Raw genomic sequence first — 23,567 nt, forward strand, 5'->3', positions numbered from 1 at the left:
ACCATCACTTTACCCTACATTGCGGGGATCACAAAAATGATCTCCAAAATCTTGAATAAACACAAGATCCAGGTCCGTTTCAACACATTACATAAAATCCGTGATCTGGTTCCGTCTGTAAAAGATGTGATTCCGGACATACAATACCCTGGTGTCTACAAACTAAGTTGCCTCTGTGGTAGTAGTTACATTGGAGAAACCAAACGCCATGTCTCGGACCGCATTCGTGAATACAAAGCAGACCTTAAACACGGTAGGACCAACACCTCGGCCGTGGCAGATCATTGTTCTAATTCAGTACATGCCATTGACTTTTCCAAGACAGAGGTTCTTTGTAAGCCATCTGGCTTCCATGAGAGATTCGTTCATGAGGCTATCCACATATACAAGCACAGAGACAATTTCAACCGAGAAGATGGATTCTATCTTAGCAATCATTGGAAAGATTTGATAAACCATTTCAGGTCTTAATTGATTGTTCACGCTTACAGTGGCTTTCAGACAGCATACATTATAAAAAAAATCGTCTCCCCCCTCCTCTTTTCAGAATATAGATGGACTAGTCCTAAATAAACTGCCAAATCGTTGCGCGTGGCGCTAACGTTTTTATAAATAAATAAATGCGCCGTTTAAAAATAAATTTATGCAAACCAACACACCTGAAGACGACCGTTTGAGTTATGGTCGAAACGTCGTGAGAATTTTGTATTGTTTTATATATATTTTATTATTTTGTTGTTTCCCTTCAACGTGACTTTACCGAAAAAACTAAGAATATGAATTACTGCAGTCACGAAAGCTTTAAATCAAAATTCAGGTGAGAACTGTCGAGAACGGGATTGTCCCATTTACACGAGTGACCTGAGTCACCTAAAATGACAAAAGCAAAACGGATAAAATAAAGTGCAGCAATGTAGCAAATAAAAAGCAACTGTGGTCACACTCAAAATGGAAAATTGCGCGAACATAAATCCAGTGTTCAACAATAAATTCCCTCGCGTTAAGTCGGCTCCAGCATATTTATTTGACCAGGTAAAGCCCACCGAGCTACATAGTTCTTTTTCAGACGCGACCTGGCCACGAATGACAGCTCGACAAAGAGGCTTGTCACGTGGAAACGTATCGCAGCCCAGATGCTCTAAAACGCACGTTTCTCAACGTGGAAGGAAAAATCGGAGGACCCGGGAAAAAAAAAATCCACACGACCACGGTAGAGGAAAAATTCCAAATAGACAGAATTCGTCGGGATCGGGATGGAACCCACGACCGACCTGTACAATCAGGCGAGGTAGTTAACATCTCGCCGCAACTGATCAGAGCGCGATTGTCTGTGCGCGCCGCTGCGGCGATGCAGCGGCTCCGCAGGTGGTGGCCCCGCTGCTGGACGTGGTTTGTGCCGCCGGCTCCGAGGCGGCGTTCCGCTGCACAGTGCGCGGCGACCCGGCCCTGCCGGCCACGTGGACGGGGCCTGCGGGGGAAGCCCTCGCCACCGGGGGGCGCTTCGTCGTGCACAGCGGGTGAGGCTGGCCAGCGCGTCGCTCATTCCGCCCGTCCAGGCCGCACGTCTGTTTCCACGCACTCGTCTCTTTGTGTTGCTGACGTGTCTCGTCTTCGATCTACCATCCATACATCTGTACATCCGTTCGCGCCGTAATCATCTTCTATCCACTGCTATATGAAGGCTTTCGATTAGCACGGTTGGCTGCATTACGGTGCGAAAGAGGTTCAACATAATACATTTCCAAAGCCATAATAGCTCACGGCCATGCCATGCATCAACCCGCTTAGCACCTGCGCTGATTTTATCTCTCCATCTTGCCCGGTGGACGTCCTCTCGAGAGTCTTCCTTTTCTTATATGTAAAAATCAGCACCGGGGAGACAGAGACAGCCAGGCGCAGTGCTGGCTATCCACCCCCTCACCTCGTGTAGCGTGCCGGCACTACATAGGTACTCACAAAACAGCACTTGTCCCAAAAGTTATACGGGCGGGATCCTTTGTGCGTACGTGTGTGTGTACACGCAGCGAGGGCGGGGAGCGCTGCTTGCGGATCTGCGGCGTGTGCGAGCAGGATGCCGGCAAGTACACGTGCGGGCTCGGCACCGCCACCACCGCTGCCACGCTCACCGTGCAAGGTAACTCATCGCACCTCCCCAATCGCCGCAGGGCGCGGGCGTGCGAGTGTGATGTATACATGCATGACAGCGTGCGGATTGGCCAAGCCCATCTTCAGCGACTGAGAGGTGGGGTTGGCGAATCACATCGGGGTTGCAGCGGTGTGGTGTGCGAGGTACCCAGCTACGTGACAGCGAGCTTTCTGTAAGAAAGCAGTAGCGCAAACAGGTTTATGACAAGCTGTTCTGAAGCTTGGATAATGCAGAAGGACTATAGGCAGATGGGCTGATACATATGTATGTTGATCTTGTTTAGCACCGTGCGTAGCCAACCGTGCTAATCGGAGGTGCAGGAATTTTAGTTTTACTTGGAGAGACTAATATAAGTCTGGTTAGTCACTATAGAGATGCGTTTCCCGGGTATGCCATTGCCTGCGAGCATCTGCCTCTACCCGTGCACCTTCTTCCAACTGTTCCAGGTGTGTCGGGTGCCCCAGGCCGGCCCCAGGTGCAGGAGGTGAGCAGCACGTCCGTGCTGCTCACCTGGGAGTCGGCGGGGCCACTGGGCCCTCCAAGTCGGTCGGCTGGCACGGACTGCTCCCCTCCTCCTGCGACTCCCCCCACCGGCTACACCGTCGAGTTCCAGGCTGAGGGTGAGCACACCCCGCTTGGACGTCACTGACAATGACCGATTCATATTCACTGCGTGGCTGAAGACCTTCCTCCACGAGGCTGTGCTGTTAACCTATTTGCAGCAATGCAGAACATGTGTTTTTTTCTGATGAAAATTTAAGCAGTTTGCCTTGCCACAAAGCATTGTGCTGCTTGTGAGATACCCTTGTCCTAATATGTTGCACTATTTTAATCATGATTAATTCAAAATATTTTACGGTCCATTGTCAATCCCCTGTGAGATGAAGGCCTTCCCACTCGCAGGAGGTCATACGGGTTGTGAAGGGCATCCCAGAACCAGTTCAGCTATCGCTCGCCACTGACGTTAGACATGACCAGGAATCAAACTCAAAGACGCCGAGCTCTTATCACAGTACGCCAACCACTTCCTCGACAAACCATTCATTGTTATGTGCCTGGTTAATTATGTTGTCATGTCTGTGTGTGTATGCGCTTGCTTGCGTATGCTGTCTCTGGATCAGGGGAGAGCGGCTGGCAGAAGTGTGTGACCGCCTCGGCCGAGCCCGGGCTGCTGCTGGACGAGTTGGTGCCGGGGTCCACCTACTGCTTCCGCGTTGGCGCGAGCTACACGTGGGGCAGCGGCCCGCTCGGCGCCATCTCCCAGCCCGTCGCTCTGCCCTCCCTTGCTCGTGAGCAAATTTCGAGGCCTTGCACCCTTACCGAACCAACCTCACCCCCGCGCCTGCTGGATGACCGCTCTTTCTGTGCTGGACTTCCCCGGAGATAATCTCCACCAAAGTGCTGCTGACTCCGAGGTCACTGGATGACTCGAGAGAATTTGCTTTTATTTTAGTGTATTGCACCTCTCGTTTATCTTGTCCACGCGCAATTGGGCGGTGATCTCGTCCAGCGGTAGCGCATTCACCGCTTGCTCCAGATTCCTGGTTCGAATCTGGCAAGCTGCCCTGGTAAATAATATGTATTAACCATAGAATGTGCAATGTCTGCTTCACAGTGGATGTTAAAGATCCCGTGATGCAATGTGAAGAAGGACATAGGCCATCGTGTGCTGTCGTTATGGTCAAAATTTGAAAGGTTACTCAGTTGACTTTATTGGTAAATAAACACAGCAATTGTCGCCCCCTACTGTGAACAGCTTAACATGATCCTCATGAAATTGTCTTGGAACTCGGTGATGCTCTCCTGGGTGAACAAGCGTAATCGTAAAGATATTGCAGTACAATTTTGGAACGTGTTCTGCAGCTGCCCAAAAAGGATGGAGGAAGCAGCTTCCACAAACACTGAGCACCTAATTTGTCCACAGACATAACAGGTAGCATTGCCACAATTATTTAGTGTCCATTAATTATGCTGACATTTCTCTGGCACAATAGATTGTGATTGTCCGCACCTTTCAGAGCTGTCATATTTGTAGGTGGCCAGTGCCCGAGACGGACCAATAGGGGGCGTGATAGGGGCTAGATTGCAACATTGTTTAACATTAAGATTTCTATTTCTTGAGGTTTGCCACTTTCAGTGCGAGAACCCTGAATGCATGAACCTTGAGAGCTTTTACTTGTGTGGGTCGCAGCCGAGTTTGACCCCTGTCAATTATCTTTGCTATTAATCCTGTAGATAAATCATCACCATCATGGTGGCTTTCAACTTCGTATTCTCAAACTTCAAATGCACGTAAAAATATATTGTAAAGTATGGTAAAACGTAATCAACGAATAATTAAACTTGTCTTTCGCCATTTAACGTAATCGGCGATGCAGCTAGTGTTCTGGGAATATTTTCAATCGGATTGTATATTGCAGTCGTGGATTCTGCCGACTGAACACATGCTGCTGGGAGAAAGGGAAGGTGAGCGTTCTCACCCCAGGTCACGAAATGGTTTTATTGCAGATTCTGAGAACGAGGACATGCAAATTGAATTCAAGGAGAACTTCGAGTCGTGCTTTGTGGAGCTGTCCGAAATTGGCAGGTTGGTATCTCTTAAAACATCAATCTCTTGCAGTGCCTTCTTTGCTAATGCTGCATCAGTTATGTCAGCAGCAGCACTTGGTACTAATGTGCCAGTTTGTGAGGGTTTCACAGGTTTTCCTCGTAATAAGAGAGGTATTTTCCATCTCCCAAAAGGTTCTTACATGGATTATAATCGTATCAATGAGTCACTCAAACCAAACTGATTGCTGTGCTGTACTCATTCTAATGATGACAGTACGTTAGACATGGTATGTTTTATGCCTTAGTAATACAGAAACGATGCCTTGGATGCAGTATATCTTGAGGCACCAAACCTGAGATGATTACAAAGGAAGTGATTGCAGACCAAATGCAAATTTTAAAAACAACATAGCATAGATAATATACACAACAAATAGGAAAGCTGATCTGTACTTGAGACTACTCCCAATGCTGGATCTCACAATATAGCAGCCTTTAGATGCGACCACATTTAGACGCTACGTCAATAAAAAGACGTGCCACATATACTTATAGTCCCTCGCCACTCGCCTGACTCCAGGTGAGGAAACTCGCCAAAGGCGCATTGAATAGTTGGCATTGTGGAAAGCGGCTTTGTGAATTGAAGGGCCATGTGCGTGGATCTCCCTACCCACTCTCCTTCCCGCTTGGGGGGACGCGGCCACCACAGGGGCCGCTTCTCGACGGTGCGGCGCTGCCGGAGCGTGGCGGGTGGTGGCGGGGACGGCGGTGACACGGAGCCGGAGCTCGCGGTGAAGGTGATCGGCAAGCAGCTGCGTGGGCGGGACGAGGTGTGCCGCGAGGCGTGCGTGCTGCGCTCGCTGTCCCACCCGCAGGTGCCCCGGCTCCTGCACGCCTTCGAGGGACCGGCCGCCTTCATGCTCGTGCAGGAGCTGTGAGTGATCGCACGCCCGCCAACCACCCCCCCTCCAATCGCCGCTCCTAAGCTGCGGCTACATTCCAGGTTCACTTAATTGGCAAGTGCACAGAAGAACCCCTGCCCAGTTTCGATTTACCCCCGCAAACAGCGGTATGTCTTGAACCACATCAGAACATCGCTCGGCAGATATAAAGCTACCTCCCGCACGAATAGACAATTACGAAGTGCACCCAGTGACTGGTCAACAACCTCAAACCTTGGACCACATGGTAACACCACTGCACGCTTCGATCATGTATGGGTCTGTATGCGAGACTATGGGTGTGTATATGTGCGTTTATGGGTCTATATAAGTCTGTACCTCAAACAATGGACCACATAGTAGCACCACTGCCTGCTTCCATCAATTGCTGGCAGCATTTCACATTCACCAGGCTACAGCTGGAGTCCATCTTCCTGGCTCACACACCAACCTCAACATGAATATAGAAACATTACTGATCAACCTCCCACCGTACAAAATAATAATATACCAGGTCCAAATGTGTTTCAGTGTGTTAAGAGTGTGATTGTTGTATTTGGTGCTTATGTATGTTGCTAGCTCTGTGGGGAGCGGTGGTGTAGTGGTTAGCGCGCTTCGCTACAAACCGGGTGATCTGAGTTTGATTCCTGCTCACGGCGAACACCAGTGATGATTATTTGAACCGGTCCTGGGTCTCCCCTAGGTCGACTCGGCCTTAAATGAGTATCTTGTGCGGTGTGTAAACATCCCCACCTGGGAGACAAAGGCGGCCGGGCGTTGTGCTGGCCACCCACCCCGTGTGCCGTGCCGACCTTTCAAAGGTGCTCACCAACAGCACTTGTCCCAACAGTCTGTTAAGGTTATACGGGGGATATTTGCCTTTGTTGAAAGCTCTGTGTGATTGGAGATGCATGCGCGCTGCCCGCGGACGTGCAGTGTGGAGGGGCCCCGCCTGCTCGACTACCTGGTGAAGCAGGGGTTGGCGACAGAGCGGAAGGTGGCTGGCTATGTGCGCGACACGCTGGGCATCCTGTGCTACCTACACTCGTGCAACGTGGCTCACCTGGATGTCAAGGTGACGCCGATGCCCACTCGCATTGCCTTTCACGTAATAACGCGATGAAATCTCCCTGAATGCACCAGATCTTTTCAGATGTCGTAAGCCAAGCATTGTTGTGCCGGTGCGTGGATAGACACTGCCTGGTAATACATGGTGTTGTAGGTTTTGGCTGTGAAAAAAACCAGGTGACTTTTCTTAGATGTGAGATCTGGGATAAATGAAAAACATGCAGAATCCACGTATAGAATAAAAAAAACTAATAAAAAATGCAAATATAAAATGTCAAAGTTAGCCAGTCACAAAAGCACGTCAAACATATTTGCTATAAATCTTTCAAAAACATGATAACTCGCAAAATATACCTTTCATATTAAATACGTATTTAACATCCCATTATTGATGCTCTCAATGGGCTCTGAATTAGCTTGGTAACCCTTATTTAGGCCATCTCCATTACATTTCAAACCTCTATTGTTGCACTTATTATCAGCCTCTAAAACATTTACACTCATAAATGACCAATGAACCATTGTGTGAATACAAACTCCTTAAAGACAATACTTAATGTACAAACACAACTGGCCTTCATGAATAATTAACAGACATTCAGTGCATTCGGTATTCATGCCATCTTATCGTGCAAAGCTATCACAAAGCTGCTATGTTTAACAGATCTAGTAGTCTGCCAGTAGGGGGTGATGTTGAATGTCATGCAACAGGATTTGTGCACGATGATAATCGCCATCATCATCATCATCTTGACCTTTAACCCCAATAAATGTATCTCCCGTCCCTCCCGGTGCAGCCTGAGAACCTGCTGCTGGAGTGCCGGGCGTCTCCGCCGTCCGTGCGACTCGTCGATTTTGGCGACTGCCTGCGCGTGTCGCACCAGCGGCGCACGCGCCAGCCGTGCGGCGTGCCCGAGTTCTCTGCACCAGAACTGGTGCTCGGCGAGAGCGTGGGGCCGGCGGCGGACGTGTGGAGCGTGGGCGTCCTCGCGTACGTCATGTTGAGCGGCGTGTCGCCCTTCCTGGAGGACAGCGCCGAGGAGACCTGTCTCAACATCTCCCGGCTCGACTACTGCTTCCCCGAGCACTACTTCGCCGACGTCAGCGCGCAGGCCAAGGAATTCATCACGGCGCTGCTCCGGGGCAGCCCCGGCAAGCGACCGCGTGCGCAGGCCTGCCTCAAGCAGGCGTGGCTCGCTTCGCCCACGAAGGAGGACCCCCTGCTAGATACATCGCGCCTGGCCTCGTTTGTGGAACGCAGGCAGCACCAGAACGACGCGCGGCCACTCTCCGGCATCAAGGCCCGGCACGGAAAGCCTCCAGTCATAAGACGTTGAATCCAAGGGGCAGCCACCACACCGGTGCTGTGTTCGAGGCATATTGAGTGGTCTAATGTGATAGCGAACTATGAAGTACTCTTTAGCTTATGCACTGGTAGCACTGGGCAGCAGTGTCCATGTTAAAAGGTGCCATGTTTCAGGAAAATAATGTATTTAGCCAACAAGCCATCTTAATCATTTAAACAACAGCATCAACTATAGATACGAGGCCAAGCATTAATGGCCCTGGTATACCTGTTAAATAGCTTTGAATTTAGTTTGGCATAAATGTAATTGTGAATGACGCTGCAGTTTTAGCATGAGGCCATTATCGAGGCCATCGTCGAGGCCAGCGGTTTGCACGATGTCGGCGATTGTGTTTACTGCAGTTAAATGACAAATATTGCCACATTGGTCTTGAGCCAAGCGATGGGAGGCGACATATATAATGCAGTTGAGTCTCTATCGGTGTCGTTGCTGGCTACAAGGGTTTCCCTCAGGAGTGGGCACGTGTCGGCCCACACAAGGAACTCAGTCCCTTGCCGACCTCTCTCTTGTGTGGTTGTGAGGATTCACGCCTGAAACGGTTTGCCCACGTGGATACCAATTTAACAGCAAACTGCTGTCCTTAATTTAAGCCCTTCAATTTGAATTTACAAATCAGTTAGGCTCAATCATGTTTCAGGAACGCATTAGTGTAGATTTAAAAGTCATGTAATGCTAATGAAATTAGGGTTATTAGATGGTTAGGGTTATACAGAATAGGAATTACTATATTAGGATGTAGGGGATTTAAACCTCATGCCTGTGGTTGTGTGTTAAGGTTGAGTTTATTGGATTACGATTATGGTTACTACTTTTGGATTAGGGCTGTAGGCAGGGTTTAATTCTCACCGAAAATTTTCTGGGTCGCTTGTAGGCAGGGTGGTGGCACGTGATTAGGAGTCGCCATAGCGAGGGGTATACTGGATGTGGTATGCCAGAGGCAGAAATATTTTCTGGTTTGCCGACCTGGACAAACCTGGCAGAAATTAAGCCTTGGTTGTAGTCACATTTTTTTAATTTAAGGATGGCAATCTATCCATGGTGTTAAGTTAATGAAACAATAGTTTAAGTTGGAGGATAAAGATGAGTACATTATTAATAATGCCATTGCAGTCATATGGGTTTGGGATTTAGTGATTACAGAATAGGAATTATGATTGTGTATTCTATTAAGGTTTTTAGATGTAGGTTGCGCTTATTATATTGCATAGTTTATATTTAGATGATTGAGGTGGGATTGTGGTAATTATGTTAAGACTGGTTTTGTTCATTGGGTTAGAGGTTAGGGCTAAGTCTGGGGGCCATTTCCTTGATAAGTGATCGGATTTGAGGCTTTGGCAGAAAGGGGCCATGGTTTGGACTGAGGCTCCATCTTAAGCCGGAAGTTGAGCAGTGCACTTGAGTCAGTGGGAATTGATTTTTACTTCATTTATGAAAACCAATCTTTATGCACTTCACCTTTGTTCACATTTAAAGTGCAATGGAGTTTTCATTTAGGTATTTTTTTCATGTTGAAAACAAAACCACTTGTTTTATTTAAAATATGTAAGCGCCAGAATTAATGATTGTGGAGTGTATAGGTTAGGAATGTGAAGATTTATGGCCAGCAGTGGCACAGTCCGTATTTACACCTTCATAAACTGTTTAATCTCCACATAAAATGCTTGTTTGTACCTAAATGCGATTGAAGTGGTTTGCTAGCACGCCACGTGTATATTAGGTCTGTATTATACTGTGTCGTTGTAAATTTTTTACATTTATTTATAATATTGTCTCGTAGCTTAATAATCAAATTCTTATGCCATGCTTGCTTTGTGGCTTCATCAATATTTATACGGTTTGTGTTTGGATTTAATACATTTAGATTTTTTTTGATTGACAAGCGGTTGTTTCGGGGGGGGGGGGAGGAATGGCGCTTGCTGTTTAAGCTTTACGGATTTGATATTTTGAGAATGGCTGTGTGTGTGTTGGGGCTTGTTTTTTTTTATACAAATGTTTCAATTGAGCCAGGTACGCGTGCTCTTGTCACCATGTCCACGTCATCTACTGTATGTTAACGCAATACAGGAGACTTCCCGCTGGTCAGGACCAATTGGACTGTTAACACCAAAAGTGATATGCCGACACAAAGCTAATATGGCGCCTGGGAAAATGCCAGAGGTGGGCCTGATGCTCGAGACTGGTTGGCTACTTAGGGATAAGTATAGGGATAGTGTGCTTGCTCTGTAGCTCTCCAATGTTTTTGGGTTGTACCATGTGTTGTTGGGTTTTATGGCTAACAGTTTTGCTCCACGTGCTGGGAGCTCTATTCTTCAGGAAACATATTTTTTTAACTGAAGAAACTCCATGTACCGTGTGAAACGTCGGACATCATGCGGTACAGCCCAAAAACATATCAGAGCTATGCTGCACAATTGTGACGACCTAACTGCAGGCAAATATGCTCGCTCCTCGACAGCATTCACTTGTCGTTTCAGTTCTGGTGCTTACAGTGCCTGTGCACTCTTGCTATAGCCAAGAAATCCACATCAGTAGGCATTACAACAAAGAAGTCACATCTCATAACACATATACAGGTTTGTGTACATCAAACAGGGTGTACGCACACCACAGCTGCAATTTGGTGTGTTTCTCTTCCTGATAATTGAATGTCATTAAGCTCCATATCAAGATACATTCGGGCCTCGTGGCCAGATCCGTGGGAGTCAACTGATCAATTACTAAAGCATGTGTTTACATCACAGCCATCCCAGCCAATCGTAACTGCAGCATTTTGCAATAAAGTTGGTATCATGTTTGAAAGTCATCCAAGTTTCTTCATCCTGTCGTCTGTCCACCCACGGGTACATTTTTCACACACATGTCGAATGACATCTTTAGCAGAGAGTACACACAGTTCTTCCAGCCTTGTGGCTATTAAAGGAGATTTGGGCCAAACATATACTCCTTTAGAAGCAGTGTGACGCTCCTGTACGTATTATGAACCCTCACGTGCATGAAACAAGTCCTGGGAAACTTTTTGGCAGTGTTGAATTATATCGGCATGACATTTTAATGGAGGCAAATGCAGTGATCGCTCAAAAAACAAAGTTCATCTTTTGATTGGGACATAATACACCAGCGTATAGTATAGTAGGTTTTGTTGGGTTTCAAGTGACCAGCAACAAACATCACGGTCAAAGTTGTAATTGAGTCGTGGATGAAGCATTCTTAGTAGAGCAAACCTGACCACAGCAATATTCAAATCCTGACCACAGTAGTATTCAAATCATCAATGCGTACTTCAAGTAATGATGCTATATGAAGTGTAATTGCAATTTGATGCTGCATAGTTTATCCATCACCATGTGTTAAGAGTTTAGCCAGTTGTGGAAATCGCACCTGGGGTGGGCTGTAGCTTAGAAACATTCTGAGAACCTGTTGGATTAATCAAGTCCGTTTTAACTGGACCAGTTTACGGAAAGATTCTTTCAAACGAACCCGTGGCTGCAGACACCCACCCACCCACCGGATGTCCACGAAATTAGCGTTCGATAGAGCTGTTGTGATAAGCAAGAGAGTAGCGTCGGGAAGCACCCGCGATTTATACGAGTGAGGGCACGTACCTCTGGAGGGGAGACGTCGCGGGAAGCCGGCCCTGCCTGGATGCGCCGGCTCAGAGGCGTTCAGGGGACCCGGATATGAGGGCCCGGGGGACACGTGACGTGAGGGCCCGGGGGCCACTGTCTTGACGTGAGGGCCCGGGGGACACGTGACGCTGGGCCCTGTTCCACTCTGGAGACCGAGCAGGAGGCGTGGCCGGGGGCGGCCCGGGGGCGGAGCTTGGGGGAGGGAGGAGGAGCGGAGGGCGGAGTCCGGCGTGGGTAACGATCGAGGCAGCGGCACGGCGTGGAGCCCTGGAGAGAGAGAGCGCCTGAAAGGGCTGAGGGATAGGATTACCCCCCCCCCCCCTGTAAGGGGTTGAGAGTAGGTTCCCCTTCCTCAGTGTTGCGTTCTAGTGTTGTGTTAAACGTTGTTACCCGAGGCTAGATGTTATGATAAAGTGTGGTGCCTCCCGATTCCTGTGTGTGCCTCGTTGACACACTACATAGGCATTGCTCCCAATGCTCATATTAATATTATTTTTTGTATTTAAAAAATATATAATCTATACATGTAAAGGGGAAATTTGCGAATGTGTGTCTGTTCAAAATGTTTAGCGTACTTCCCGACATGCAACAAACTTGAAATTTGCCATGTGGGTACTTTCCAGACTGCACACCATTCAAAAATTTCGATTTGAAGCTTTCGTGACTGCAAGGATTCATCTTCTTTGGTTCTTTCGGTAAAGTCACGTACAATGAGATTAAAATAATAAAATAACAATAAAATTCTCACGACGTTTCGGCCACAACGCAAGCGACCATCTTCAGGTGAAAGGTACAAAACTGTCGGGACGACAGAGCTTCAATGAACGATGTTAAGATTCGTAGCGACTTTTAAGCTGGTTGGGAGAAGTGAGGCACCTTGACAAAGGGGTTTACATATCAAATAGCTGAGGGATTAGCTTGTGACTGGTCACAGGAATGGCTGGCTATGTTAAAGTCAAATCCTACACATCCACAGAGGCAACTAGTAATTTAGCTTTGAAATAGCTAAGGGATTAGCTTGTGACTGGTCACGGAAATAGATGTTAAAGTAAAGGCCTACACATCCACAAAGAAGACATTCAAAAATTATTTTTAAAAAAATAGGGGGGGCGGCCTGTACGCGGTGACAGCGCGCGATGTCGTCACGCTCGCCTCGTGCACGCGTGAATAGCGCGCTTCCAGCATCTGCGCGATGACGTCACGCCAGCACGAGGCCTCGCAAGCGTCGTTACGTCATCGCGCGTGCTCCGGCCCGCGCGATTACGTCACGGCACGCACGTGCTCCAGCTGTGTGCGTGATGACGTCATCGTCCACGCACGCCAGGCCGCTTTGAGCGCGCTCTGTTGCCGTCTCTCTGTCACTTGATCTGGTGGCGTTGGGGAGGTAAATGTCCGTGTGTGCGTGTGTCATTGGTGTGTGCGTGTCATGCCACTGAGCACGACAGACCCAGCAACAACGCGGGTTCGAATCCCCGGCCACGGATATGGCGACAGCGGGGCGCGTAGTTGTCGCAACTTGTAACCTCCGCTCAGGTTGACTCACGCCTCTCTTGTTGTTACAACCCGACGTGTTGGGTCCGCGGTCCGAGTGTGTTGCACATTTTAGCGTTGGCGGGGTGGAGACGAAGACGGTCTTGGCTCACACATTGCCCCCCCCTACCTCCCTCCCACCGCTCGTGTGCCGCGGTCTGCCGGCAGTAATAGGCGCTCGCTGACAGCAACACGCTTCAACAATGCGCTTATAGGGTACTAGAGCGGGAAGATGTGTAGACGTTTGTCGTGTTACTGAACAAAGATCGCATCACTGCGTACAGTGAGTGAGTTGTTCGCCCGCTGCCAGTGAGGAGTTTTGTGTTTCTCTCGTCTCGACGAGGTCGCCTCGGCATTGAGAACGAGCTTTAAATCTAGATTTGAGAACGAACTCTGCCGTACTAACATCATTTATGGGGGGTTTTGGGGTTGGGTTAGATCGCGTAAATATAAATGTGTCGTTAAAGCCGCCACCACACGACACGCACAATTAGTAAGGTTTGTCACGTAAACAGAACGTGCCAATTCGTTACGAGTACAGCACAACACCGGTGTGTTTGAAGAGCAAATCCGCGACATTTACAATCGACAACCGCGATCTAACCTGCCACAAAACAAACCTGTATTATGGATATTGATCGCAAAAGCCTACTGCTTGTTAAACTGACTGCCTTTGGGATACAAAGGCGGTCTGACTTGGCGCTTGCTTACAGCACTTTTAGTCCAGCACGGGAAGGGATTTGCGACCTGCACAATCGGCGTTGTTGAAGGTGAATCTGTAGGGTGGACCATTGGTTAAAGTGCTTAACTGATTGAGCGGTTATGCTTAGTGCTTGATTAATTTATTCGATCGCTACGTGGTGGCCTAGTTTAATGGTTGGTTGAGTGATTTTCTTTGTTGCTTGCTCGAGTCGTTTGTTATGATTACGATTGACATGACTTTTGCTTGTTTAGCCTAGAAAAGCCTCACTGAGCCTCGATACTTTTTCAGGAGCGTCCTGCCAAATTTTCATAGCAGGAGGCTTTGGTTGTCATGCGTAATGCATGATTAGTGCTTAATTGGTTGAGTAATTGGTTCAGTGGCTAGTGTTGGTTAATGGAATTGTTGGTTACTCCAGTGGGTGTTTGATGTCTTGCTTAATTGGTCCAGGAATTCGTTTCTGGTTGAATAGGTAATTGAGTGGATTTATGAGCAGGTTTTTTTTAATTTGGTTCAGTGGTTGAATTGTCAAGTGATTTCATAATTGGTTTGAATTATTTGGCGATAAGATGCTGCATGGGCATTGCTACACAACAACAAAAAGCTAAATTTGCACTCCATTGCAGAAGGGCTACTATATTGCCTGAAACCTTGCCAAGCACATTGTGTTTGTTCCTTGTGAGACCAACGTGTTATTGACGAATGTGTTGAGATTTTTCTTAATTGGTTTCGGTTGCTGATGGGCTGGCTACTGTGTATGCGAGGTGGCAGTGATGTGTTTTTTTTATTGTTTGATGTACTAGATAGTTAATTAGGCAAACATTTCCAGACGTCTATAAACGTGCGTCCTTTTTACGACAAATTTGGAGATGAAACATTACACGTGTTTTATACAGTGTGTGTGTGTGCGTCATGTATTGTGAACATTCTATGTATTTATGTGCATGTACGTACTGTAGCTCAGGTAAATACAATAGTAATCATTTACAGCATTCATGAGGAATCATACTTTTCCTCACTGGTGAATGCGGCGCATTGAAGGGGAGGGCTCAAGTTTCGTTCAAATATTACTCACCACTGATGTTAGCCGTGGCCAGGAATCAAACTTAGGTTACCAGATTCATAGCACAGTGTGCTAATCACTGTGCCACCCTTTGTAATTATGTTAATAAATATATGCACGTTTACACGGTTGTGTGTCTCACGCTCGGTTGTGTATGTATGTATTAAGTAGACGGCCTCAAATATTTGAGTACCTGGTGCTGTGTATAAACATCACCACTCGGGATACAAAGGCGGTCGGGCGTGTGGTTTGCCACTCACCCTCTCGTGTGCCTTGCCGCCGTTGTCTTTGAATGTCTCATGGACGTGTATGAACCCAGCAAACCATGTTCATCGTCTGTCCATGATGCATATCTTTAGCAAGTTGTATTTCATCCTGAAATGAGTACTGCGCCTTTCACATTGTAGTCAACATCAGCAACACGGAGACCAAGGTTGCATTGCCTTGCATGGCTATTGGTGGCACAAATCGCCTTGTGGGCAGCACTGGCCTTTAATAGGCGACAGTTATTGGCTCAGGGGATTTGGTAAAAGGGGAAGATATAACGCCCTGCCTTATCCATAGGATCTTTAAAGCCTGTCAGGCTTATTTTGGGGAGGGATTTGTGTATGTACGTGTGTGTGTTGTTGATAATGATTGCGTGCTTCCCTTTGTGTGAACGGTTGGTGCACCTGTGTTTGGTGCAGCTGTGTTGGGCAGGCGCAGTACTGAAGCAATTGACGGGACCTCGGGGTCCCATCCACTGCCCCGGGGTGGGAAAAACCTTGTAGCGACACACGAGTCTTGTTGCCTTACCGACAACAACAAAACTAGTGGTCAATCGATTGGCCTCGTCGAGAGCTACTCGGGGCACTAAGTTTCGTAAAAAGTTGAAAAATTACATAAACACGTTAAATTCACCGCCTGGGGGGGGGGGGGGGGGGGCGGCGGGCTCGCCTTGGCAAAGAAGCTGAGGATCGACGGCTGACCGGAGGGCGTCGTCGCCGCGCGCGACTGCGGCGGACGCCCCCCGGGGGCTCGCGTTTGGCCGGTGGGGTGGCGCCCATCGTGTCGATCGCCGCCTGCTGCCGGCACGTGTTGGCGCGGCGAGTCTGGGCGGGCGGGCGCGTTGCTGTCGTCGTCCAACTCGGCGACGAGATTGGGCGGGATGGCTGAAAGTAATAATTGTTGACCTGATTTTTTGCGGGACCTCGGGGTGCCACGAAATGATTCGGTTGCCAAATTGTTAAATCCCATTCGTGGTATTCATCAGTGTCAAAGTCAGCCTGTTGCAGATGTTTGCATTGAATGTGAAGACATGTGCTTAATATCAAACTTCCATTTGACGGCATGGGACCATCTGGAAAATAATATAGAGAGTACATGTTGGTATGGAAAAATTGGCAATTGCGCATAAATAAATAGCCGTCATGTTTGTGGTCGCTCTGCACAGACGCAGGGCTTACTGTTATGCTAGACAAATGACGGACTTTATTGTCTTGTCAATTTTTATTATCATTAAGGATGCACTTTGCATGTCCTGGTATGATGCAAAGCTTGGCCCAGTGGAAAGCAATCCAGGCGAAATGGTGTTTATGGATTTATTTTTGTTGGTATGTGTATTTGTTTCCCCGCACTTGAGTTGTTTTATCTTGGGTACACATTTTCTGTTTTTGCATCGAACAGCGATCGTTGTATTCCCCACCCACACCCGCGTATGGGGAAATCGGCCAACAGCGGGAAAAGTTTGTAAAACGTTTCCACGGATCATTACGAAATAATATGTTGCATAAAAACTTAAGGACAGTTATATTATTTTACGATATTAAATTACAGTAAATTATATTATTACAATGCCGTGTATGGTTAAACATTTCTTTGACACATTGTATATTTTGACTACAACATTGACCTCGTTTTGCACAGGCACTTGATGTTTTTAACAGTGCAATGACAAACATGCCAGCTGTTTATGCTTAGAGCAGGTCAGGATTGCACTTACATTTTTCATTTGTCCGTCTCAAATAACTTTAATTCGTAATACAGCAGTAGGTTTTTTAAATTGTTTGCTCATATTTTGTAAACATGTATATACACACACACGATAACATGATCCTCATACTTTGTACACTGGTTGGCTGTTTTGCCCAAATAAGTGTTTTTTTAATCTTGATTTGAAGCTTTCGTGACTGCAGGAATTCACACGCTTTGGATCTTTCGGTAAAGTCACGTAGATAGAAAAAATAACGAATAGATCACGACGTTTCGATAGCAACACAAGCCATCGGCTTCAGGTGAAACAATACAGCAGGTGGACTGCTGAGGAGGAAATGTAGCGAGAGAGCTACTGCGAACAGAGGTTTGTGGTGGGTACAACCAAGGGTAAGTGGGCGGGACTAGGGATGGAATTTGCAAGTGAATGTAATCGCAGGGAGGGTAGGGGGTGGGTGAACCACCTCTACGGGGAGGATTTCCACACAACTCCGGCATGACTTCAACCGAGGAGATGTATGAAATATTTTGCAATCTTTGGAAGGACGTTGATCAACCAGTTAAAGTGTTAACTGTTGTGTTGGCCGACTCTGAGTTGCATTACATTTCTAAGTTTGCTAAGCTTGATTTCTTTTTTCTCTCCATCACCTTTTTCCCTCTGTAAATTTCACCCTCTCGCCCATTACGGCAGTCCCCCCCCCCCCCCGTCCTCGGATTAGCCGAGGTCACCCACCCCCCACCCTCTCTGCGATTACATTGACTTGCAAATTCCATCCCTAGTCCCGCCCACTTACCCTTGGGTTGTACCCACCACAAACGTATATAACCTCTGTTTGCAGTAGCTCTCACTACATTTCCTCCTCTGCAGTCCGCCTGCTGTATTGTTTCACCTGAAGACGATGGCTTGTGTTGCTATCGAAGCGTCGTGATCTATTCGTTATTTTTTCTATCTACGTGACTTTAGCGAAAGAACCAAAGAGTATGTTTTTTTTTATTACAGTAATGAGTGTTTGTAAAACTTGTTATGACAACAAGGGGGGAGTCTTGCATTACCAATCCCCAAACTTGACACCACGAGCTTAATTAATCTTACCAATGTATGTAACATGCAGTAATTGAGAAGGAGAAATGTGTTTAATCATTACCGCGTGGTATCCCAGTGGCCGACTTGTGAGGGCAAAAAACGTGTGCGTGATTATTGTGGCTGGAATGAATGTCACACAAGGGGGCTGCCTGGTCATTCCCTAACTTTCCAGTGCCGATCTTAACACGCGTTGACTTGGTACTCATTTTACGCTTGGTCGACTTAGGGGAAGCGCCACACACGGATAAAGCTTCGTCATAAGGTTTGGATTTAAAATTGTCAACGATCGGAAAGTCTGAAAAAACAAGCATAGGGTTTAACACCTTTCAATAAAATAGGTTTTGATTTAAAGCTTTCGTGACTGCAGTAATTCATATTCTTAGTTTTTTCAGTAAAGTCACGTTAAAAATAAATTTATGCAAACCAACACACCTGATGATGACCGTTTGAGTTATGGTCGAAACGTCGTGAGAATTTTTTATTGTTTTATATATATTTTGTTATTTTGTTGTTTCTCTTCAACGTGACTTTACCGAAAAAACTAAGAATAATAAAATAGGTGTTAAGATGTTCAAACGCCAAATAGATAACTTTGGCCAAGAATCCTGTCTGCATTAACCACCCGCACTTGTGGTGAACATGCAAACAACATGTTCTGATAATATTTGCATTGTGGTTAATGCTGACTTGATTCCTTGCAAACGGTATCTATTTGGTGTTTGAACTACTTAACACCTGTTATATTCCCAGAAAGGGTAAAACCTTTTCTTATTTTTTCATACTTTGATACTGGCAAAAAGGTACCATGATTCGAATGTCTTGAAACCAACCTGGATTGCTCATTTCATAAGACATGTTAATTGCTCAATTGGTAAAGAAAAAAACATTCCCAGATAGCTATACAGACCGTTGAGGAAAGTACTCTTTGAGAGCAACGATAAGGGCTGGAAGGGTGCACGTGGGCGAGGTGGTGTCACAGGACCTTTTGCCCTGTTTCCTTTGTTTCCTGATTCGTGCTGCTTACACATTACAAGAGATGCTCATTTAAAGCTGAGTCAACCTAAGGAAGGCCCAGGACCGATTCAGATAATCAACAATGATGTTAGCTGAGGCCAGGAATTGATGCTTGGTTTTCTGGATTCACATTAAAGTGTGCTAACCGCTGCGCCACCACTTGCCCCAACAGCCTCTAACAGGCTGTTGGGGCAAGTGCTGTTAGCAAGCACCTATGAAGGTCGATACGGCACATGCATGGAGGGGATGGGTGGCCAGCACCATGCCCAGCCAAATTTTCTCCCCATTCCTGATGTTACACACCACACCAGGTACTCATTTAAGGTTGAGTCGACCTAGGGGAGGCCCAGCACCGGCTCAAATATTTTTCACCGATATTAACCTTAAGGAGGAATTTAACTAGGGTCACTGGGTTCCCTAACCACTACACTACCGCTCGCACGCACGCAGACAGGAATAATCCTGTCTGACTTGGCCTCTCAAACTAACCCTGCCTACCCAAGTCATGTTTTGACTTGTTATTTAGTACACCCGCCCCGCTCTACTTATGCAATTAATTTGAAATGCATGGAGTTTTTTTTATCACCAGTCCCTCCAGAATAACCAGATGACTACCACTTCTAGTGACAGTTTTAGCCCTGAGGATTATACGTATGATTAATGATTCTGTGCCGTGACTATGTTTATTCGGATTTTAGAAATATTGCTGTATGCTTGTCATGTTAACACACTGGCCTGTTTGATGTCGGATAAAACCTGTTGCTGATAATGTCGTTTTTCAGGAACAAGCCAAATGACACTTGCCTCTGGAGTATATGATCTCTTTGCATCTTTGTTTCGCATTTTTTGGAGCTTTTTCTTTTTATAAATATTGTATGTTTCCAAGAACACCGTCCTGGTATATGAGATCCATAGGATCAGGTAAACAAAAAGCTATTGTGTATCTACTGCTGGATGAATTGTGCCACATTTTGCTACCATAAGGGCAATATTTTCCATACATGTGCATCTGCATGCGTCCTGGGTTCTAAATAAATAAAGAATCGAACAACTATTAAAACAGTATTGTATACACATGTATAATTATAAAGTGTGCCAGTTATGTAGTCATCATCAGCCATTGTCTGTCCACCACCGTTAGAATGAGACCTTCCCATGGCATCACCATTCCTTATGGTCCTGCAATGCCATAATCATTACGCTCATTACACTTTAAATCATATAGTCACTCCAATCTTGCAGTAGATTTTCCTCTCAAGTGCCTACTCTTCTTTAGCTGCAATTACATCATCAGTCTCATCCATCTGCAATCATCCCTTGCATGCATCCTGCCCACGCCCGCTTGCTGTCTTTTAAAATAATAATATCTGTAATTTGCATTTTTTTCCTGATCCATGTGTTCGTCTTTATGATTCCCAGTATAATTCAAAGCATGTTTTCCTGTACACTTTCAGCTTTTGCTCCATTCTATTTTGCTGTGTATTTGTTTTCGATACATGCAGTGACTGCTCAGAGTTTACATGAAAAAAGCAACAACATGCAAATTAGAATAGGTGTCAGACATGGAGATACGCTTCCAGCAGTGCTAATCAGAGCAGCATTTGAACATTTAAAACACATCGATTTTAGATATAAAGCATAAACACAAGTGGAGAAGATAACATACATCTCAGATTTGATGACAACATAGTAATGATAATACGTTTTATAAGACCTACAGGAAATAATTGTAGAACTTAACAAAGAGGGCTGCAAAGTTGAGCTCAAGATACAATTGATGTAGGGGCACTGGAAAACAGTCAAATTGATAAAGGGCTGTAAAAAACAATTCTTCCAAATGACAGATGATTTTGGTTACATATGGTTTCTGATAAGAATCTTTTAGCATGGTTGTTAATAAGTTTGTTTGGCAATTGAACCTTATGGCGGGAACCCGGGGTCCCGAATAAACGGAAGGCAAAATCGTAATGAATTATTAATTTTTGGCGACTCCGTTCCACCGCGCACATAAACGCTATGATCCACCTGGCGCGGATCATTCTGTTGTCATGTCGTCCAAGCGCAGCAACGAGGACGAATGCGCAGAAGAAACAAAACTTTGAAACTTTGTTTAGCGCATCGTGTAGAGCTCGTCGAGAGGAATAGATTGCCGTATCGTTCGCCTTCAACAGACATAAAATGACGTTGCAACGCAGTTTATGCGAGAGCCGGAGGCTTATGGGACCCCGGGGGTTCCGCATGAGTTTCAATTGCAAAATGAATATACCATTTATAAACTTTAAAAAATATTTAGTTTTTTCCTTCGAGAATGCTCCATGCATTTTGTTACCATGACCCTGTTAGTGATGTAACACCTTTTATTGTATGTGATGGTTGTAGGTGCACATCACATTACTGTCAAGGATGCCACTAACTGCACAGGAAAAGATGCAGAGGTACAGAGCCAAACTGAATATGAACACAGAAAAGGCTGATCTTATGAGAAAGAAGGACAGGGAGAGGAAGAGAGTACAGAAGGCTAAAATGTCAGAGAAGCAAAAACTTCAGGCTCTGAAGAAAAACAGAGAGCGAGTCCAGCGACATCGGGAAAGGAAATTCTCATGTGTGGCATCGGTAGCTGCTGGTCCTTCTAAGTCCATGAGAAAGGTCTTCACAACACCACAGTCACTGGAGAAAGCTAAGCAACGAGTACTTCGAAGTTTGCCAAAGTCTCCAAAAGAGAGAAAGGCGATTTTAAAGCTTCTTGCAAATGAAGCTGGCATTGATTTTCCAAAACGAAAAGGGAAACAAAGCAGTGTCAGCAAAGACTTTAGTTCTTAAACGACATAGACGGTTGAGCCCTTCTACTGAACTATATCCTGGATGTGTCCCGCGCTAAAGGATTTGGGTTCCCTTTTTGAAGATGAATGCAAGAAGAAAGCGAATAAACAGTGGCTCGTGAGGCATCCCGCAAAGCTTTCCAGATTTCCTCTCCTAGCACCATAAACATATATTTAACTCTTCATTTGGCACTCAACAATGCTGCAATGGATATTTAAACTGACTTAAGAGAGTTTAACATGTAGGCTTTCGCGACTAGTAAGATTTGGTACAGTACACAAAATTCAAAAACTAGTATCTTGCACTAAAGACGCATTACCTAAATTATCAACAGAAGGTGTATATCGGATTCATTGTTTATGTGGCAGCTGCTACATTGGACAGACAGGACGTAACATCAGCGTAAGACTAAAAGAACATCAGAGAAATATTAAATTATCTCAAACACAACTGTCGGCAGTGGCAGAACATGTTTGTCAACAAGGACACTCAATTGATTTTGACAATGTTGCAGTGGTGTGTAAAACTAATTACTGGCAAAGACTAATTAGAGAATCCATTGAAATTGAGAGGAACAAGAATAACTTTAATCGCTCTGACAGCTACAGGCTTAGTGCGGCCTGGAAGCGTATTATTAAATAATACACATTACATTTTGATTAAAAAATTACTAATCTACAACTCATTAATCATAACCAATGACTGATTACTAATCGATTATATAATTACAATACCCCCCCTCCGCCTCTAATCACTGCACCTGATATGAGTTAAGTGATGACGTCACCCTGCTGCTCTATATAAAACCGGGAGCAAGCGAGGGCTTTACCATTCTGGCGAATTGCCCGATGATGCTGGATGTATTTACCAGCGAAACGTCGTACTCAAACTGTAAATGTGGATTCACTCTTCAACACACCGGTGGGCTAAAGTAGTGAATTATTTGTCTTTTTGTCAACGTGACACTTTTTTTTGCTGATTGGCCGTGTCGGGTGGTGGAGGGTTACGACACATTTATAAATAAACACGATCTAACCCAAAAACCTTTATTATGAATGACTTAAGAGACTTCATAAGCACGGAGTATAGATGAACAGTTGCTCTGGTGACAATGCAAATGACAGAGTCGGATGTAAATGATTGATTTGAAGAGATGAACAAGTCAATGACATTCTCCATAAACTACACCTATATCAAGATAGCTGAAGCAAACGCTTTCTAACACGGAAATGCACGTTTGAAGCACAGCATCCAAGGTAGGCATTGAATTGGATTTGGCAGAAAAAATCTACAACAAAGACACTGATTTCCCACTTGCCCACTGGGCCTAATCAAGTCACACCTTTTACTGTATATACCTGGAACCATAATGGGGCCACTTTGGTTGCTAGACTATTCTGAATAATGGCAATTGTCAACTATGTATTAACCAAGACAATCCATGTTATTCTAGGTGACCTTGAGCAGCCAATGCATTCATTAGATTTCAGTTTTCTGGTGGTCGCTTTTGAGCCAATTTAATCCAAAATTCCTTCTTGCCAATATAAGTTGCATGAACAGTGAGAGATAGAGCCACCGGGAGCAACATGTCCTGAGTGGCAGAATCTGCATGCAAACTGCAGAAGAGTTAGGGCATCTTTTAGCAAAATCAGCAAAGATGGCTGTCAAATGCTGCTCCAAGGAAGAA

At 45.8% G+C, this 23,567-nt stretch overlaps 2 protein-coding genes and 1 long non-coding RNA gene across 6 annotated transcripts in view; 2 read left to right on the plus strand and 1 right to left on the minus strand.

The window, feature by feature from the left end:
• Positions 1 to 10,875, plus strand: part of LOC116937906 (triple functional domain protein) — a 197,184-nt gene extending 186,309 nt beyond the window's left edge. For all 4 annotated transcript variants that reach the window (XM_032945036.2, XM_032945050.2, XM_032945044.2 and 1 more), the window contains exons 55-62: positions 1,355 to 1,517; positions 2,025 to 2,134; positions 2,593 to 2,766; positions 3,268 to 3,435; positions 4,655 to 4,733; positions 5,406 to 5,630; positions 6,574 to 6,712; positions 7,503 to 10,875. In XM_032945036.2, the coding sequence (XP_032800927.2) occupies positions 1,355 to 1,517; positions 2,025 to 2,134; positions 2,593 to 2,766; positions 3,268 to 3,435; positions 4,655 to 4,733; positions 5,406 to 5,630; positions 6,574 to 6,712; positions 7,503 to 8,042 (1,598 nt within the window). In that variant the 3' untranslated portion in view covers positions 8,043 to 10,875. The remainder of the gene's footprint in view (positions 1 to 1,354; positions 1,518 to 2,024; positions 2,135 to 2,592; positions 2,767 to 3,267; positions 3,436 to 4,654; positions 4,734 to 5,405; positions 5,631 to 6,573; positions 6,713 to 7,502) is intronic.
• On the minus strand, positions 3,822 to 12,036 carry LOC142911003 (uncharacterized). The gene is made up of 3 exons (XR_012933236.1): positions 11,675 to 12,036; positions 5,367 to 7,727; positions 3,822 to 5,049 (listed from the first exon to the last, which is right to left on the minus strand). It is a non-coding gene; the product is annotated as an uncharacterized LOC142911003 (long non-coding RNA).
• A 924-nt stretch (positions 12,037 to 12,960) lies between these two features.
• LOC116937895 (transmembrane ascorbate-dependent reductase CYB561-like) overlaps positions 12,961 to 23,567 on the plus strand; it is a 28,672-nt gene continuing 18,065 nt past the window's right edge. The window contains exon 1 of the mRNA XM_032945022.2: positions 12,961 to 13,082. The gene's annotated coding sequence lies outside the window, so the exon portion shown is untranslated. The remainder of the gene's footprint in view (positions 13,083 to 23,567) is intronic.

This window comes from Petromyzon marinus, chromosome 4 (genome assembly GCF_048934315.1).
Source record: "Petromyzon marinus isolate PM22_M1 ecotype Great Lakes invasive population chromosome 4, UKy_Petmar_22M1.pri1.0, whole genome shotgun sequence".
NCBI classification, from domain to species: domain Eukaryota; kingdom Metazoa; phylum Chordata; class Hyperoartia; order Petromyzontiformes; family Petromyzontidae; genus Petromyzon; species Petromyzon marinus.